At 40.4% G+C, this 19,869-nt stretch overlaps 1 protein-coding gene across 1 annotated transcript; it reads left to right on the top strand.

Annotated features, from left to right (window-relative positions):
• The first annotated feature begins 384 nt into the window (after nucleotides 1–384).
• On the top strand, nucleotides 385–19,652 carry KLHL23 (kelch like family member 23). Its single transcript, XM_061135168.1, has 4 exons — nucleotides 385–629; nucleotides 1,555–2,769; nucleotides 6,376–6,528; nucleotides 17,501–19,652. Exons 2-4 carry the CDS (start codon nucleotides 1,557–1,559, stop codon nucleotides 17,809–17,811), a joined length of 1,677 nt encoding a protein of 558 aa, XP_060991151.1. The 5' UTR covers nucleotides 385–629; nucleotides 1,555–1,556; the 3' UTR covers nucleotides 17,812–19,652.
• The last annotated feature ends 217 nt before the right edge of the window (nucleotides 19,653–19,869 follow it).

The following is a 19,869-nucleotide window of genomic DNA, read 5'->3' as shown; positions in this document are numbered from 1 at the left end:
ATGGGAAAGTAGCTCCTACTTCTGGCATTTTGAAGGTAAACCTCAACCCCAGACCTTCAGCTTTGGTGCATTCTCTCCAACATCCACCCCCAATTCCACTCCACAATTAGGTCCTGGGCTGCGGAGAGCTACTGAAGGAGGGAGAAAGGAGGTCCCCAATCCCTATATCTGGTTCTAACTCAGGACTTAGAGAGTTTGTCTAGAGAGAAAACTCTCGGGAGTGTCTGTGTGTGGGGGGTGGGGCTAGGGAGACAGGTCTAAGGAAAGAGGGAAAAGCTAGTGGCCCGGGCGGTCTCCTCGGAGAAGCCTTCCCACCTGCTGCAGGGGGAGCCTCCGGTAGGAGTGCAGCCGCGCGCCCGCGCGCCCACCCCGCCCCTGCCCGCAGCGCGGCCCCGCCACCCGTGAGTTCCCGCGAGTGGCCCCGCGCCCCAGCCGCGTGGGGGGCTGTTCGGTTGGAGGCGGGGAGCAGCCGGGGCACCAAAATAGGAGCCGCTTGTGGGCTGGAGCTGCACTAGCAGGCAGCCTCCGCCGCGCCTCTTCCAAAGATGGTCAGAGGGTCCGGAGGCGCCCCCGCCCCCGCTCTCCGCTAGCCCGCAGGTCCGCACCGCGTCCCGGAGCCACTGCCGGAGGTAGGTGCGGAACGGACCCGCCGCCCGAGGCCAGCCGGCGGGGAGCGAGCGGGGCCGGACGCGGGGAGCGAGGCCACGCCGCCTTCCGAGCCCGCCTGCGGCAGAGGCGCGGAGACAATGGCCGCGCGGGCGGCGGGCCGGGCCGAGCGCGGGGCCGTCCGCGACGCCCTCCCCACACCTGCGCCGCGTCCCGGGACAGAGGGACGCGGCACCCGGCCCAGTGGACGGCACGCGGCGCCCTCGAAGCGAGTCCCCGCGCCGGCCCCCGGGCGGGGCGGTCCCCGGGCGGGAACGCCGGCTCCGGGCCCAGGCGCGCGGCGCGCGGAAACCCCTGCGGCAGTCCGCGGAGGTGGCGCGGGGATAGAGGGGCCGCCGTCCGGCCGCTTTCCTTTCTGTCCTTCCTTGAGTAGAAAGGCACAGGGTTTCCCTTTCCCCAGATTTCTTCTAATCAGTTATATTTCTATGATCCCTTTCCTGGCATCTCGATGCGACTTGAAAGGAAGACGGAGCTCGGGAAAAAGGTTGAATTGGGGCCGAGTCGAGACGGCCAAGGTCCAGCCTCGAGTGAGGTGACCTCTTGGACGCTTGGATTGTCAAATGTGAGGTCTCTCTAGGACCGCTAGCTCAGGGCAGATTGAAGAGATTGGGTGAATGGGGTAGCAAATCAACATCTTCTTGAGAGGGCCACTGAATAATCCGGGGGCCTCATATCAGACTACGAGCTATCCTGAAATTAACTTGACCATCATATAAATTATGAAATAGTCTTCTACGTTTTGCATTTGTGACTTAGACTGCTAAACTTAGTCTATCTAGTTTTGTCTATTCGATGTTAATCAATCATTGTAATGACAGGAATATTGGGCACTGATTATCTGGGATAATATGCAAAATTGAAAACACGTTTGTTTCATGTTTATTGCAGCCATGGCTCTAAAAGGACAAGAAGATTATATTTACCTTTTCAAGGATACCACGCATCCAGTGGATTTTCTGGATGCATTCAGAACATTTTACTTGGATGGATTATTTACTGATATTACCCTTCAGTGTCCTTCAGGCATAATCTTCCGTTGTCACCGAGCTGTTTTAGCTGCTTGCAGCAATTATTTTAAGGCAATGTTCACGGCTGACATGAAAGAAAAATTTAAAAATAAAATAAAGATCTCTGGCATCCACCATGATATCTTGGAAGGCCTTGTAAATTACGCGTACACTTCCCAAATTGAGATAACTAAAAGAAATGTTCAAAGCCTGCTTGAAGCAGCTGATCTGCTACAGTTCCTTTCAGTGAAGAAAGCATGTGAGCAGTTTTTGGTAAGGCACTTGGATATTGATAATTGTATTGGAATGCACTCCTTTGCAGAATTTCACGTGTGTCCAGAACTAGAGAAGGAATCTCGAAGAATTCTGTGCTCAAGGTTTAAGGAAGTATGGCAACAAGAAGAATTTCTGGAAATCAGCCTTGAAAAGTTTCTCTTTATCTTGTCCAGAAAGAATCTCAGTGTTTGGAAAGAAGAAGCTGTCATAGAGCCAGTTATTAAGTGGACTGCTCATGATGTAGAAAATCGAATTGAATGCCTATATAATCTATTAAGCTATATCAACATAGATATAGATCCAGTGTATTTAAAAACAGCTTTAGGCCTTCAAAGAAGCTGCCTATTAACTGAAAATAAGATCCGATCTCTAATATACAGTGCTTTGAATCCCATGCATAAAGAGATTTCTCAGCGATCCACAGCCACAATGTATATCATTGGAGGCTATTACTGGCACCCTTTATCAGAGGTACACATATGGGATCCTTTGACAAATGTTTGGATCCAAGGGGCAGAAATACCAGATTACACTAGGGAGAGCTATGGTGTTACATGTTTGGGACCCAATATTTATGTAACCGGGGGTTACAGAACTGATAACATTGAAGCTCTTGACACAGTGTGGATCTATAACAGTGAAGGTGATGAATGGACAGAAGGTTTGCCAATGCTCAATGCCAGGTATTACCACTGTGCAGTCACCTTGGGTGGCTGTGTCTATGCTTTAGGTGGTTACAGAAAGGGGGCTCCAGCAGAAGAGGCTGAGTTCTATGATCCATTGAAAGAGAAGTGGATTCCTATTGCAAACATGATTAAAGGTAAGTGCAGACTGTATTTATTCTGTATTTTTTAGGTGTTTGAGATTAGACAAATGTTATCTCACAGATAACATTATAAAAAATTTATCACTTTGGAATGCTACCTTGGAACTATAATTGGATTATACAAGTCAAATAATGCTTTCTAGAATGTTCTAAGTAAAAATATAATATAGCAGTCCTCAACTTGACTGAGAGTTATTTGGTCAGAATATGCTACCCAGGCTGGAAAAGAAATGTTATTTACATAAGAAAACAGTCTAATTCATTCTGCCTACTCTAGAGACTGTTTTGAATCTACATCTTGCTTTCAGTCAAGAATTTATATTTAAATCAAAGGCTAAATGAAGAGAAAAAACTGGGTAGTTTTATTCATGTTTAATTTTTTTTTCTTGCTCTTGAAATCCAAGCTTTTTGAATCTTGCTTTTAAATATTCATTTTTTTTTCTCATCATCTGATCATCTGTCTTTTAAAAGGTCTTTCATTAAAACCTTGAAAAGTTTGGTCCCTGTAGGGTGTAACAAATTACATTCTTTCAAAAACTAGAGGACACATAGCCTCTGCTCTTTGTGATTCCAGTCATATCTTAGAGGGTAAAGGAGAGGGGCAGATCCCCAGTCTCCTGCACGCAGCCCACACAGCCATGCACACAATTGGATCTCAGTATTTGTCTGATAGACACTGTATTTTCTACTGTGTTTGGTACTAGATTAGCCTTGTTGTTGTTCCCTCCTACTGGAAGAAAAGTTAAGCTGTAATCTCATTTATTTCATTACATATATTCATTGGTGCTGGGGAGTTGCACACAAAGGGGTAGGTTGTTACCAAATTTGAGTCATTTTATCCCAGATGTTTCTTCCCAGGCCTTTCTGTTTCTTTTTTAATGCTAGCGAGGGTGTGGGAATCTGACCTGGTCTGGGAATCTGACCCGGTGTGATCCTTGGATGAGAACAGGAAGCCTGAGACGCAAAATGGTCTTGTGACCAGGCACACTGCTTCTGAGGCCAAGCTGCCTGGGTCTAAATCTTGACCTCTCACTTACTGGCTGGTGAGCTTAGGCAAATGGTTTAATCTCCCTGTGCCCCAGTTTTGCCATCTGTACAATGGGGGTGACAAGATTACACAGTTTAGGGTTTGAGAGGATTAATTGAATGTATGCATGTGAATCACTTAGAACAGAGACAGGCATAGAGTAAGCACTCAGTAAGTGTTAGGCATTATGGTCATGAACACCTTAAAATGTTTTATTTATTTGGCTGTGCTGGATCTTAGTTGTGGCACGTGGAATCTTCAGCCTTTATTGCAGCATTGGGATCTAGTTCCCTGACCAAGGATTGAACCTGTGTCCCTGCACTGGGAACGCAGAGTCTTAACCACTGGACCACTAGGGAAGTCCTGGTGATGACCATCCTTAGAGAAGAACGTGTCAGCTTTGATAGGGCAGAAATATCTTTCATATTCAGTTACAGCCTCTCTCCTGCATGCCCAAAGTTTCCGCAGCAGTTGGCAGGATGGGAGAAGTGGCTTCAAGCGCAGTGCTGTTGCTGCCCTGGTTTTCACTCTGCCCGAGCTTGACTCCCCCATTTACTAATTCCCCTCCCTAGAGTGGCTCTAACTATCCTAACTCCTTTCCTATGAAAGAAACAAAGAAAGTTCAAATATTTTAGCAGCTGTTGTAAACCTGGCTATATTTCTGCCTTGCTTCTTAATGGTAAGATCACAGTTTCAGTGGTTTTGTAGTTTAGAGTATATTTCTTTGAGGGTTGAAATGTATTACTTTATGAAATGTTGTTAAATCGTATTTGAAACAATGTTTCTGGAAAGAAAAATGCAGCAAGGGTGTCTACACTGTAAAGAAAGCCACAAGTATTCTCACCTTAGCCTTGAGTGGAATGGAAGACTCTCTTATACTGAAGTCCTCCTCTACCTCCTAGCTGGGTCTGAAATTCCAGAGTTTTATATTTTTTAACTTAAATTTTGATTCTTCATTATATCTGACCATCCCAGGGAAGGATAACACTTTTGTCAGTTATGTGCACTTTTTGCAAGAGCTGGTTCTGATGGGTGGACTCATGCTGAACTTTAAGTTTCCCATTTGTCTCTAGAAAGAATAACACTATGTTCCCCAATTTGTTTTATTTGGTAGTCATGAAGTGAACTAGCAGCTTTCCCCGGTAATGAGCACCAAAATTGGGCAGAGTCAAATTTCAGATTCATTTCCTTTTTTGGTTTAGGGATGTACAGAGAAGAAATAAATACTTGACTGTTTAGGACTTCCCTGGCGGTCCAGTGGTTACGACTCCGTTTCCAGTGCATGGGAAGTGGGTTCAGTACCTGCTGGGGGAACTGAGATCCCATGTGGGACTTGGTACAGCCAAAAAGATACATTAAAAACAAATTAAAAAAAAAACAAAAAACAAAACAAAACAAAAAGCCAACAACAAAAAAAAACCAAATACTTGGCTGTTTAGAAAATCCTAACTTTTTTCTCTTTCATCATAACTGCACTGCTTACAAACTCACTTTTGTTTTGGAGTAGAAATGTACAGGAAGATTGAACTGCACCTTGCACAGAATGGGCTAAGTAAAATGTTGCTTAAAAGACTAACCTGACGTTTTCAGCTAAAATGAGCTTCCTCATCTTTCTTCCTTGGAGAAGGAAATGGCAACCCATTCCAGTACTCTTGCCTGGAAAATCCCATGGACGGAGGAGCCTGGTAGGCTACAGTCTATGGGGTCACAGAGTCGGACGTGACTGAGCACTTTCTTTTCACTTTTTTCTTCCTTATATCTTCTTCCCCTGATGAATCCATTTCCTCTTTATTTTTCTGTGGCATCGGTGTTTCCCAGTTTTCTGCGCTCAGGACCTCAGAATGAGTCTTGTCTTAGATGCAGTCAGTCTTTGAGGCCCATCTGTTCTTCTTTGTCTCTTACCTCGGTATCCTTCCCCCATACTCAAGGCCCAGTCTAAGTCAGACCCTTGGTACTTTGCACCTGGGCCAATACCTCTCTTTTTCTGACTCTTGCCCTTCTATTTCTGTAGTCCCTCCCTTCCTCTGTTTAAAATGTCCTACTGAATTAATTGCATGTTTCTTAGTTGGGCATGAGGCTTCAATTTGCCGTGTGGCTTCAATTTACCACGTCAGCTTTAATTCCCACACGACAGCCCCAGGAGTGCCACCTGCCTGCTCAAGTGCTGGGAATCAATCGGGCTACCTGACATTGTCCAATGAGTCTTTGTGTTCCCCCTTCCCTCCGCTTCGGATGGCTTTCTCTTACCTCTACCTGCCAAAGGCTACCTACCAAGGCCCAGGTCAAACTGTGCTGTGATTTCCCCAGACAAAGCAATGTCTCCTTGCTCTGAAAACTCACAGGAGTTCTCTACCCTGCATTCTAATTATTTGTATTAATGTCTCACCACCTCCCCCCCTTTAAAAAAAAACTGAGGGAGCCTTTAAAAAAATTTTTTTTCTATCCTTCATAACTCCTAGGACAATGCCTTGTGTCTAATGTCCATATTAACAAAAGCAATAATAAACTTAGTCCAGTATTCATTGCAAAACCAAAAGATCAATCTGAAGATGTGATTTTAATTTAACACACAGGCGTGGGGAATGCTACTGCTTGTGTCTTACATGAAGTTATCTACGTCATTGGCGGCCACTGCGGATACAGAGGCAGCTGCACCTATGACAAGGTCCAGAGCTACAATTCAGATATCAATGAATGGAGCCTCATCACCTCCAGTCCACATCCAGGTAACAAATTACTGTCTCAAATAGTACATGTTGCGATGAGCTTATCAGCATAAAAGATGGCTAAAAATATGCTGGAAGTAGACAGTGCTAAATTTATAGTAGACTATACTTGGGTATAATTAAAAGGCCCAAAATAGTCACATGTTCATCTGACAACAATCACAATTAACTTATTCCAATTTGAAGACATCTACAGATACTTTCCCTGATGTCTCTCTCTTTTTTTTTTAACGTACCATTAAGTAGTAAAAGTTTATTATAAACACCTGTTCAATATGATTCTCTTCATAAATACATGGGCACATGTAATACATATTGGAAAAACTATCAGAACAGCCTATACAAAAGTCTTCACAGTTGTTCTTTCTACCTGGCACAATTCACGTCTTTTTTTTTTTTTTTTTCATTTATTTTTATTAGTTGGAGGCTAATTACTTTCCAATATTGTAGTGGTTTTTGTCATACATTGACATGAATCAGCCATGGATTTACATGTATTCCCCATCCCGATCCCCCCTCCCACCTCCCTCTCCACCCGATTCCTCTGGGTCTTCCCAGTGCACCAGGCCCGAGCACTTGTCTCATGCATCCAACCTGGGCTGGTGATCTGTTTCACCCTAGATAATATACATGTTTCGATGCTGTTCTCTCGAAACATCCCACCCTCACCTTCTCCCACAGAGTCCAAAAGTCTGTTCTGTACATCTGTGTCTCTTTTTCTGTTTTGCATATAGGGTTATCATTATCATCTTTCTAAATTCCATATATATGTGTTAGTATACTGTAATGGTCTTTATCTTTCTGTCCCTGATGTCTTTACATGACAAATATTTTAAGCCTGTGTGGTTAAAAGTATTAGTTCTTTTTAAATTTTTTTACAAAGATTCTTTTCTTCTGTTTCCTATTCCTTAGTTGTATGCTTTCTTTCATTTACTACATGTGTTACAGAAAACAGAATTTTTTTTTTTTTTTTAGAAAACAGAATTTTTATGGACAGGTAAAAACACTAGTCTGTCAAATAGTTGGGAAGGATGTCTGTTAATTCCTTTTAGGAAATGATTTTTTTTTTTTTTTAAAGAAGCATGTTCTTCTGAGTTTCAATAGGTATGAAGCACTTACTCCTGTGATGTGCAGAGCTCTTTGTTGGCCTTAACAGTCATCACAGGATCTTGTCTGCCCACAAAGAATGGCCTGCCTTCTGTGATGTCCTTTGTTCTTTGGCTTGTCTCTTTGGGTAAGGCTCAGGGGAAAGCATAAACTTCTTACAGTTATGCCATCTGGTTAAGATTTTTTCATTAGGAAAGTTTCATGTCACCATATCACTCTACTACTTGGAATCATTTTCCATATGGCATCAGGCTGCTATGTCAGTCACTGGAGTGCATAATCAAAATTCACAAGCTTGAACCATCTGAGAATAATAGTAATAGCTAACCTTCTTGAGCACTTTCCATAGGTCAAATACTGCCTAAGCACTTGGCATGAAATATTACCTTAAATTCTAACTACAGTCCTGTGAGTTGGTATGTTTGGTGAGTTTAGCCCTGTTTTACATATTTGAAAATGGAGGCTTAGAAAGGGTAAGTAGCTTTGCCAAGGTCACAGTTTGGAAGTGGTGGGTCAGGATTCAAAGTCAGGAAGTTTGAGTGCATTAACCTGTGGCATAACCAGTAAGCAGTCTGCCTCTCTGGAAGGGAGCAAGCTCTCCTACTTTTAACCAATGCAGCTAGCCTGACCATACATCATATGCATGCATCATCTCACAGTTCAGGATGAGCACACCTGAATCTGGTGCTGTGTCTCCATGTACAATAGGACTTTCACAACAAAGAGACTTCAGCCATACGCTGTCCTGGCTCTTGAAGACATCATAGAGGTAGTCATCCATCTCCTAGTAGTTCAGATATATTATCCTAGAATCCCCACAACTTGCTGTTACAACTAATGAAATTACAGTAGAGAATAACAATAACAGTCATACTGACTACAGGCAGGCCTTGTTTTTTGTGCTTTGTAGATACTGCATTTTGTACTCACTGAAGGTTTGTGGCAACCCTGCCTTGAGAATTCTGTCAGTGCCATTTTCCCAACAGCCTTTGCTCACTATGTCCTGTCACATTTTGGTAATTCTCGCAATGTTTTCAAACTTTTTCATAATTATTATATCTGTTATGGTGATCTTTGATCAGTAGTCTTTGATATTCTATTCTAATCGAATTGGCATTTTTTAGCAATAAAATATTAAAAAATTAACATACATTTATTGTTTTTCTAGACATAAAACATTATGCTATTGCACACTTAATAGACTATAGTATAGTGTAACCATAAATTTTTGTGCCCTGGGAAACCAAAAAATTTGTGTGTGTGGACCCTTTATTGTGATGCTCACTTTATTACTATGTTCTGACCAAACTTCACTTTCTTCAAGGTATGCCTGTAATAGCTAAGATTAGACGCTTTACCCTCTGAGCCACCACGGAAGCCCAAGTATGTGCCAGGCACTAACTTTTCCAGTACTTTCACATGTATTAATCCAGTGAAAGTGTTAATCACTGAGTCATGTACGACTCTTTGCAAACCCATGGACTGTAGCCCATCAAGCTCCTCTGTCCATGGGATTCTCTAGGCAAGAATACTGGAGTGGATTGCCATGCCCTCTCCAGGGGATCTTCCCAACCCAGGGCTCAAACCCAGGTCTCCTGCATTGCAGGCAGATTCTTTACCCTCTGAGCCACAGCAATCCTGTGAACTAGATACTACTACTGTTTTATAGCTCACTGAGGCACAAAGACAGTGAACAGGTTGCCCATGGTCAGCTAGCCCAGGCTGTTGTGAGTTTCAGATCCAGACTGCCTGGCTGGGAGCCCATTCTCTGAACAGCTACACTGTTACTTCATTTGATCCTCATGTTAACCTTTTAAGTTAGATATTATTCTGACTTATCTTTACAAAGAAGATCCAACATAGGAAAAGTCAGATCAAAAAATCAGAGGGCAGTTGTCTACATTAGAAGCTTAATTTATATTTCATAAAGGGATTCCTTTAAAAATAAATCTTCCGTAACACACTTAAACTGGATATGGCTTGTTGGCTGATGGAGAGCCACTCCAGTTGGCTTAGTAAGACTTTAGCCAAAGGATGTAAGTCCATGGCAAATTGAAAAATCAGTCAGAAATGAATACTAAATTACAGTATCAATCCCTGCGAACACAGAATTCCATATGGAGCATTTTGATTCAGGTTGAACATAAAATGAGAAATGAAGATATCATATTATCACCTATGTTGTATTTCTTCTGTTTGGCTCTCACAGTGTTCAAAATATTTTTTAACTGGCTTGTTATCAATATTTAAAATTCAGGAGATTTCAAATAAAAAATCATTATTTCTGGCCTTTAGGAAAATTGCAAGATCTGTCAACCTTGGATCGTATTCCTTCCTGGCAACAATCACTGGGGCCAGGTAGTGGCTGTTCCCTTCAGATGAGGCTTCCATTTCACCACAGTCTGTTCCACGCTCATCACATCATAGACCTTGGGGGAGTGGTGGCTGCTGTTTTTCTTACCCCTAGCCTGCTTCATTCTGCTAATCTGTTATCTCCTTGGCCCTGGGAATCGTTTGGATCTACATCCTCTAAATTATAGCAACTTATGCTTCCTATGGGGCTTCCCAGGTGGCTCAGTGGTAAAGAATCCGCCTGCCAATGTAGGAGACGCAGTTCGATCCCTGGGTTGCGAAGATCTACAGGAGAAGGAAATGGCAACCCACCCCAGTATTCTTGACTGGGAAATTTCATGGACAGAGGAGGACTATGGGGTCGCCAAAGAGTCAGACATTACTTAGTAACTGAACAACAACAACATGCTTCCTACACATTTTAGGAGCACCTCCTGAGAAGTGTAAAATGTCAGTCATGAGTCTACCTTACAGATATGTAGCTTAGACTGCAACTAAATGACTGTTGTTATTTTTAAAAGGTAATATAAATGTTATCCTTTTTCTTAATGCTTTTAAGGGTGATTGCTTTGTATAGTTGAAAGACAGGGGAGTATAATTCCATCAAATTCAAGATAACATTTATTGAGACCTTACCTTGGGAAAGATACCATCCTATTGATAGTTATTACATGAGACATTAAAGATGATTAATTTTAGTGCCACAGGAAGTCAGAATATAGTAGTAAATATACATACATAACAGGAACACAAGACAATCTTACAAATAGGTGCTATTGAAATTGAGGGTAGAGAGCGCGTCAGTCTGATTAAGGGGAATCTGACAATCTTAGAAGGCTTTTAGGAGTAGGTTGTTATGATTTAGGCTTTCTGGCAGAAAGTTAGCCAATGAAGGAAGGCTGATGGGAAAATTCTAGGGTTACTCCAGTTCTTAGGAGTAGAAGTATGAGTGAGATGCAAGAGGGAAGAATGAGAGACTGAATGACAAAGTTCATTTGAAAATCATGTCATGGAGGGCTTTGACTGGCCTCCATAAATTTTAAAAATAGAGAACTACCAAAGTTTCAGAGCAAAAGAATGCATTGTCAGTTTTAGTTTTAAGAAAAAGAGTTCCTTTGAGAGTAGACTGGGAGAAAGATGGCAGGGAGGCCTACTAAAGCTATACTATGCCAGGTGAGAAATACTGACAGCCTGAAATGGTAGGAGTAGAAAACAGGAAGGTGTGAGGAATAGTATAGGTTCACCATTGATTGAAGGGTAGTGATCACCCCCTTGGGTGATTGGACATCGGAGGTAAGGGCAAGACTCTCTGGCTCGTTGACTGGCAGCACTGAAGTAGCAACCAATGGGAAGGGAGAAGAGGAGGGATGACGAGCTCAGTTTTGAGTGAAATGTTAAGAACTAGTTATTGAGACAGTAAAGAATCTGCCTGCAGTGCAGGAGATCAGGGTTCAATCCCTGGGTTGGGAAGATCCCCTGGAGAAGGGAATGGCAACCTGCTCCATTACTCTTGCCTGGAGAATTCCATGGACAGAGGAGCGTGCTGGGCTAGAGTTCGTGGGGTTGCAAAGAGTTGGGCATGACTGGAGAACTAACACAACTTCGAAGAGCTGTCCAGAAAGCAATGCGAAGTGTGGTTCTGCAGCTCAGGAGGAAGAATGTGGGTAAATACAGAGACTTGGGCATTGTTTGCATAGAGATGATGGCCAGGTGTGGAGGTGAAGAAGATGCCTTGGGAGGTTGGGACTAACAACACATCAATGAGCAGAATCTTGGGAAACAGCATTAGTTAAAGAGAAAGAAAGAAGAATGTGTGAAGAACCCAGGAGAAGCAGTAAGTGATAAGGAAGAAAAATCTGTGGAGAGCTGTGTCCAATGGAGAGAATGTTCTCTCCTGGCTCTGCTGTTTATTTACTTGTCTAATCTTGGGGAGCAGATTAAGCTCTTGGGTCTTACTTTCCAGCAAAATAAGGAAGTTAGATTAGATAAGCTTTACAGTTCTTTTCAGTGAGAAAAAAAATCTTAAGTAAAAATTTTACAGCATTTTTTAAAAAGTGGATATTGAATACCTGAAAATATTATGGTTGTTTCTGAATGCCTGCATGGCTTTGTTCTGATCACTCTTGTAAAACTGAATATGGACTGCCATGTTTTTATAGTGAACATTTGTGTGTAAACTCTGAGCTGTTTTCATACTGGCTTTGAAATTGCTCATTCATTCATTTGTCCAACAGATGTTTGCTGAGTGCTTTAGAAAGCACAGCATTAGAATGCTGTGTACAGTGCTAGGAGCTTGATAAGCAAGATACAGTACCTTAGCCTCAGTAGCTTCATAGAGTGACCAATTAAAAAAAAAGTCAGTTAACAGCTGAGGAAGTTTCCACCAACTATAACAGAACATTATGTTGCATTTGGGTAATGGGAAAAAATACCAGGAATCACTTTATTTTTATACTTTTTAAAAACTGAGATGTAGTTTATGTACAATGTAAGTTCTAGATGTACAACATAGTGATTTACAATTAAAAAATTTTTTATACTCTATAGTTATTGTAAAATATCGGCTATATTCCCTGTGTTTTACAATATATCCTTCTAGTCTATTTATTTTATACATAATAGTTTGTACTTTCTTAATCTCCTACCCCTATCCTGCTGCTCCCCCATTCCCTTTCCCCACTGGTAACCACTAGTTTGTTCTCTAGATCTGTGAGTCTAGTTCTTTTTTGTTGTATTCACTAGTTTGTTTTATATTTTAGATTCCACATATAAGTGATTCATGCAATATTTGTCTTTCTCTGTCTGCCTTGTTTCACTTAGCATAATATTCTCCATGTGTGCTAAGTTGCTTCAGTCCTATTTGACTCTTTGAGACCCTATGGGACCATAGCCCACCAGGCTCCTCTGTCCATGGGATTCTCCAGGCAAGAATACTGGTGTGAGTTGCCATATCCCCCTCCAGGGGATCTTCCCAACCCAGGGATCGAACCTGCGTCTCTTACATCTACCTGCATTGGCGGGAGACTTCTTTACCGTTAGTGCCACCTGGGAAGCCCTAATACTTTCCAAATCCATCCATTGTTGCCAAAGGCAAAATTTCATTCTTTTTTTATTGTGGAATAGTATTCCTTTACATATATATATATATATATATATATACACACACACACCATATCTTTTTTATCTGTTCATCCATTGTGTTTTTTGCTTTGTCATTTAAAAAAATGTTTATTTGTTCATTTTTATTTAAGTTTAATTGATTTACAATATTTTGTTAGTTTCAGGCATACAGCAAAGTGAACCAGTTATATACATGTATATCTCTACTCTCTTTTAGATTCTTTCCCCCCATAGACCATTTACAGAGTATTGAGTTCACCTGTTTTTATATATGGTAGTATGTATATGTTACAGAATATTAAGTTCCATATTGTTCACCTGTTTTATATATGGTAGTATGTATATGTTAATCCCCAAACTCCTAATTATCTCCCCGCCACACTGCCCACTTCTAACCATAGTGTGTTTTCTATGTCTGTGAATTATTTCTGTTTTGTAAATAAGTTCACTTGTATCATTTTTTTAGATTCTACATGTAAGTGATATCACATGGTATTTGTCTTTGTCTACTTTCCTCACTTAATATGATTATCTCTAGATCTATGTTGCGTTATTTTATTCCTTTTTATGGCTGAGTAATATTCTATTGTATAAATATATCACATCTTTATCCATTCATGTCTTGATAGACATTAAGTTGCTTCTCTGTCTTGGCTACTGTAAATAGTGCTACAGTGAACATTGGGGTGCATGTATCTTTTCAAATCATGGTTTTCTCCAAATGTATGCTTAGGAATGGGATTTCTGGAAGATATGGTAGTTCTATGATTAGTTTTTTAAGGACCCTCCATACTGTTCTCCCTAGTAGCTATACCAATTTGCATTCCCACCAACAATATAGGAAGGTTCTATTTTTTCCACATCTTTGTCAGCATTTATTGTTTGTAGTTTTTTTTTTTTTTAGTTCTACCACTTTATTGCTACCAACCCATTTCCCTCCACCCTCATGCACACATGCTCAGTCATGTAATCCCATGGACTTCAGCCCGCCAGACTCCTCTGTCCATGGACTTTTCCAGGCAAGAATACTGGAGTGGGTTGCCATTTCCTTCTCCTGTTTGTAGATTTTTTGATGACAGCTATTCTGATCAGTGTGAGGTAATACTGCATTGTGGTTTTGATTTGCATTTCTCTAATAATTGGTGATAATGAACATCTTTTCATATGCTTTTAGCCATATGTCTTCTTTGGAGAAATGTCTGTTTAGATCTTCTGCCCATTTTTTGATTGGGTTGTTTGTTTGCTATTGAGTCACATAAGCTCTTTGTGTATTTTGGAGATTAATCTTTTGTCAGTTGCTTAATTTGCATATTCTTTCTCCCATTCTGAGGGTTGTCTTTTCATTTTGTTTATGCTTACTTTGCTGTGCAAAAGCTTTTAAGTTTAGTTAGGCCCCACTTGTTTATTTTTGTTTTTATTTTCATTACTCTAAGTGGTTGCAAAGAGTTGGACACGACTGAGCGACTGAACTGAACTCTAAGTGGTAGATTGAAAAAGATCTTGATGCAATTTATGTTAGAGTGTTCTGCTTATGTTTTAAGAGTTTTATAGTAAATAGCCTTCCATTTAAGTCTTTAATGTATTTTGAATTTATTTTTGTATATGGTGTGAGGCAGTGTTCTGCTTTCATTCTTTTCCATGTGGCTGGTGAGTTTTCCCAGCACACCACTTGTTGAAGAGACTTTTTTTTCTCCATTGTATATTCTTGCCTCCTTTGTTGTAGAATAATTGATCATAAGGATACAGGATTAACATACAGAAATATATTGCATTTCTATACACTAACAATGAAAGAGAAATTAAATAAACAATCTCATTTACCATTGCATCAAAAAATAAAATAAAATAGCTGGGAATAAACCTGCCTAAGGAGGTAAAGACCTGTGCTCAGAAAACTAAAGCACTGATGAAAGCAATTGAAGATGATGCAGACAGGTAGAAAGATATACTGTGTTCATGGATTGGAAGAATTAATATTGTTAAAATGACCACATTATCCTGAGGCAGTCTACAGATTCAGTGCAATCCCTATCAAAACACCAAGGGTATTTTTCATAAAACTAGAACAAATAATTTTAAAATTTGCATGGAAAGACAGAAAACCCTGAATAGCCAGAACACTCTTGAAAAAGGACAGAGTTGGAGGAATCAGTGACTTCAGTCTATACTACAAAACTGCTTTCATCAAAAGAGTGTGGTACTGGCGCAAAAACAGACACATACATCAATGAATCAGAATAGAGAGCCCAGGAGTCACTTTATTTTGGACATTTTTGTTGCTATGGAAAGATTGAGATTCTTCTTTAACATGAGTCACAAAATGATGATTTTTTTTTGGTAAGATTTGAATAATTTAAAAATAGGCTACTAAGCTCACTGTTGAATCATTTATACCAACTGATAAAATTTTTGTATCATTAATTTTCACAGTAACCATTTAACAGAATGACTTATAATTTATATAAATAATATGTCACAAGTACTCAAAAAACAATGAAATCCTATAAAAATTCTACATTTATTTAACTGAAAAGGAATAAATGGGTTTTCGGAGGTGGGAGAATTCTTGGATGTCAGAAACTGGAGAACATCAGTATGTGGACTCAAAGCAGAAATACCAATCTTCTCAGACTTTTCCTTATGCTTTGAAGCCTAAATAGCAACAGCTTTACTGATAAGAACCTGTCTTCCCTACTTACAGGGGAAATCAAAGAATGATTGTGCATTCTTTCTTTCTAAAGAAGGCCTTATCAGTTTTTTTCCCATGAAGTATTGGGAGTACATATTTGGTCACAGAGGGTACAAGGTACAATTCATTCATTGATCCAACAAGCATTTACTGAGTCCTTACAAGGTGCCAGACATTTCAGTTCAGTTCAGTTCAGTCGCTCAGTTGTGTCCAACTCTTGCGACCCTATGAATCACAGCATGCCAGGCCTCCGTGTCCATCACCAGCTCCTGGAGTCTACCCAAACTCATGTCCATCGAGTCAGTGATGCCATCCAACCATCTCATCCTCTGTCGTCCCCTTCTCCTCCTGCCCCCAATCCTTCCCAGCATTAGGGTCTTTTCCAATGAGTCAACTCATCCCATGAGGTGGCCAAAGTATTGGAGTTTCAGCTTCAGCATCAGTCCTTCCAATGAACACCCATCCTCCAAATAGGATGGAGCATTGGGCAGGACACAGTTCCTGCACTGCTGGAAGGAAGAGAGACTGTAAACAGGAACCACATCAGATCGTGAGACGTGCTACAGAGAGAATTAAAGTAGGGTGATGTGGTAGAGACAGCTGACTGGTTCCTGCAGGTTGGATGACAGGAGAAGGCCCTGTGAGGAGTTGATAGTAAGATGAAAACTGAATGATGAGAAGAGGCAGCTATGCAAAGACCTGGGAAAAAAAAAGACTTCCAGACAGAAGGAACAGCTCAGCAATGGAAAGCTAAATCTTCATTTATTTGCTATAATATTCATCCCCCTGACAACTCCTGCTCTTCCTTCAGGTCTGTAGTTGATATTCCATAGAATGAACTCATAGGCTGGGAGTGATGTGAGCACTAAGACCTGGGATGTTAGAAGAATCAGGGCTGGGACTAGCATCAGGCAAGCGAGACACCTGAGGCACAAAATGGAAGGAGTCACTTGGACAGGAAGCACCTCGTGGTGTTTTGTGCTCTAGGCACATCACTTGCCTCATCCTAGCCCTGGGAAGAAGGGAGAAGAAGTGAAGTTGCCAGAGATCCCAGTGCCTTAAACAGCCTGCTGGTTTGGATGTGGAGGGGGAGATAAAGTGGAAGAAATTAAAACAGCCTGGAAGGCTGAGCCCCAAGAAGTGGACTCCCAGCTCCAGGACACAGACCTCACACAGCTTCTAAAGGTCACAGACTGTAGTGCCCCCAGTAAACTGGCTTGTGTTTCTCTTAACTTCTTGTGTCCTTAACTTAACCAGCAGTATGAGAGAGGCAAGCATCTATGGCAGCACGTACCAGTTCAGGGTTAGCTGCTAAGACCCGAAGGATCCTACCACAGTTACCTAGGACATGTTCATGGCAGAGGGACTCTGCTGCTACACCTTTTACACACAGGCGTAGAGAAAAGGCTCCTGTGCTGAGAAGTTCCCAGAAGGGTAGTGATCTGAGGATGAGTTCTTCTCAGCACCCGGAGAAGCCAGTTTAAGGATAATCTGAAAGACAGTGGCAGGAACTAGTCATTTGAACCTGATGACTGGGAGTGGATTTTAAGGGTCCGTGTTGCAGTAGTTTGTGCTGGAATCAAAATGTCACAACTATTCTATTTTTGTAAGCCAAATTGTAAAGCATTATTACATCACTACCCTAAGGTATCTCTTCTGTTTGTTTACCCTAATAAAAATGTGCTTTTCTTTTCTTTTTAATAGAATATGGATTGTGTTCAGTTCCATTTGAAAATAAGCTCTATCTAGTTGGTGGACAAACTACAATCACAGAATGCTACGACCCTGAACAGAATGAATGGAGAGAGATCGCTCCCATGATGGAAAGGAGGATGGAGTGTGGTGCCGTCATCATGAATGGATGCATTTATGTCACTGGGGGCTATTCCTACTCAAAGGGGACGTATCTTCAGAGCATTGAGAAATACGACCCAGATCTTAATAAGTGGGAAATTGTGGGTAATCTTCCAAGTGCCATGAGGTCCCATGGGTGTGTTTGTGTGTATAATGTCTGATCAAGTCCAAAGAAATGACCAAGTAATCACTGTTTCATGGTGTAGTAAGAAAAGAATGTAGGGTTTGGAGTCTCTTACTTCTTACTGTGGCCTGGCACATAATAGGTAAATTCTTATTCCTAACCTCCACTCTACACCTCAACCCAGTGATTAATGGTCAAGAAGAATCTTCTGTATATTTACAGTTGAATAAATCAATGGAGTCAACACCTATAATCTTTGCTCATCAAAGGTGATTTGGAATGCTGGACACTTGGTAAAAGGTGAAATGCCTTTGTAGTGAATTTTTTCTCCTGGTAGCGGCAACACTGGGTGTAGGCCAAAATCATTCTGTTGGAATGAGATGTCTCTTATGATCCTGTAATGTATTAGTGTATGTTGTTTCCACTTAGCTAGCAAAGAATTTGAAATATAAGGAGGGAATATTCTCTACCTCTACAAAATCAACACTTAAGCTTTTTTTTTCACCTTCAGAATTATTTAGAATGTACTTAAAAGTTTAGTGTTTTTCCTTCATAGTGTGTATTATTTATTGTTATGATTATTTACTGACAACAGAGATATACAAGATACTGTGCAGAAGATTATTACTATTCACAGAGTTTACAAACTAAAAGAATGGAAAATCTGAAAAGCTGCAGAGAAAGTAGTTGAATATTTGCTGATCCTAAGAACTATTTTTAATTTTCAGCTTTGATGTAAATTGCTAGTTTAGGTATCTAATTTAAGCATGTTAGAAAATCCTCTTTGTTCATAAGTATAGATATTTGTCTGCATATGAAATTGAACTTTGAGCTGGAAAGCATGTAGAACATTGTAATATAGTAGAAAATATATTGATGAAAAGAAATTTGAATTCATTTTCCACTAACTAGATTTTGTAAATTGTATTGAATCACTTAACCCACTGTCAGTTAGAGCTTCCCTTCCCAGGTACACGGGTACTTAGGGTGACAGAGTGCCTAGACATGGATCCCACATCTCTTGGGGTTGCCTGAGGTGGTCTGGGTGGCTGCAGCTTCTGGGCTAGAAACATCTTTGTTCATTTTCTCCATCGTGCCTACCATATCACTTTCCAGGTCTGCCATAATTTGAGAAAAGTTTGGAAGCGTTGCTTAACTCATCTAAACTTAGTAAAATCTGTTAGATCATCTACCCACACTCGTCATTTTTTAAGAGGCAATAATTATTTTTAACCTTAAATATGTAAGTGTAAAACTACCTAACTCTTCTGACTTATTTTTAAATTTTAGAAGGAACCTGTTTAATGCATTCGTTTCAAAAGGCATTTTAAATAGATATAACCCTTTGGGAATAAATATGGTACTATATAGAAAGGACCATAATAACGGCCATATCTTTTCCTCATAAATTTTACTCCTTGATATTGTAACCTAAAGCATAACAAACAAACAGAAAGATAAATGCATGAGGTTGCTTATGTCTGCATTATTTTCAATAACAAAAAATTGGAAATAATCTAAATGTCAAAGAATAAAGTGGGTTAATAAAAAGAGTGAAGTATTATACTGCCATTAAAATAATTGTTTGGAATACTGTGTAGAAATGTGGACATGTCTGTGATATGATAAGCAAAGTAAGCACAATATAAAATGATATGCACACTATCATTATGACTATAAAATCTTCATGCATGTGGAAAGTAATATGCAGAACTGAAATTCACTGTGTTAGTGTAGGGGATATGGAATGATTTTTAAATTATTTAAATACTTTTCTTTAATATTACTTTGTATTTTCAATAAAAATAAATAAATCACTGTATGTATGGTAAAGCTGCTTGAATTGGGGCCAGTTGAATTGAAGAACAATTAAGCTTCTGAATTAATGAAACAACTGAATTATAGACTATTTCATCCTGTAACTGAATTATAGACTATTTTATTGCCTTTAAGAATATCTGCATTTAATGCTGAACCAGTAATTTTTTTATCAGTAGTACTTTAGAGATCTCTTTTATGAACAGATGAGAACAGTTAGACTCGTCTTCACCTCCTTTTCAGCTTATCCAGATCTTATAAAATCCTGACTCAAGCC

Source organism: Dama dama, chromosome 33, assembly GCF_033118175.1.
Source record: "Dama dama isolate Ldn47 chromosome 33, ASM3311817v1, whole genome shotgun sequence".
In the NCBI taxonomy this organism is placed as follows: Eukaryota; Metazoa; Chordata; class Mammalia; order Artiodactyla; family Cervidae; genus Dama; species Dama dama.
The sequence above is the reverse complement of the archived record's forward strand: the minus strand, read 5'-3'. Positions and strand labels throughout refer to the sequence as shown.

Coding starts and splice junctions, on each gene's coding strand:
- KLHL23 (XM_061135168.1), top strand. CDS start 1,557: ATGGCTCTAAAAGGACAAGAAGATTATATTTACCTTTTCAAGGATACC. Junction 2,770..6,375: donor TATTGCAAACATGATTAAAG/GTAAGTGCAGAC, acceptor TTTAACACACAG/GCGTGGGGAATGCTACTGCT. Junction 6,529..17,500: donor CACCTCCAGTCCACATCCAG/GTAACAAATTAC, acceptor TCTTTTTAATAG/AATATGGATTGTGTTCAGTT.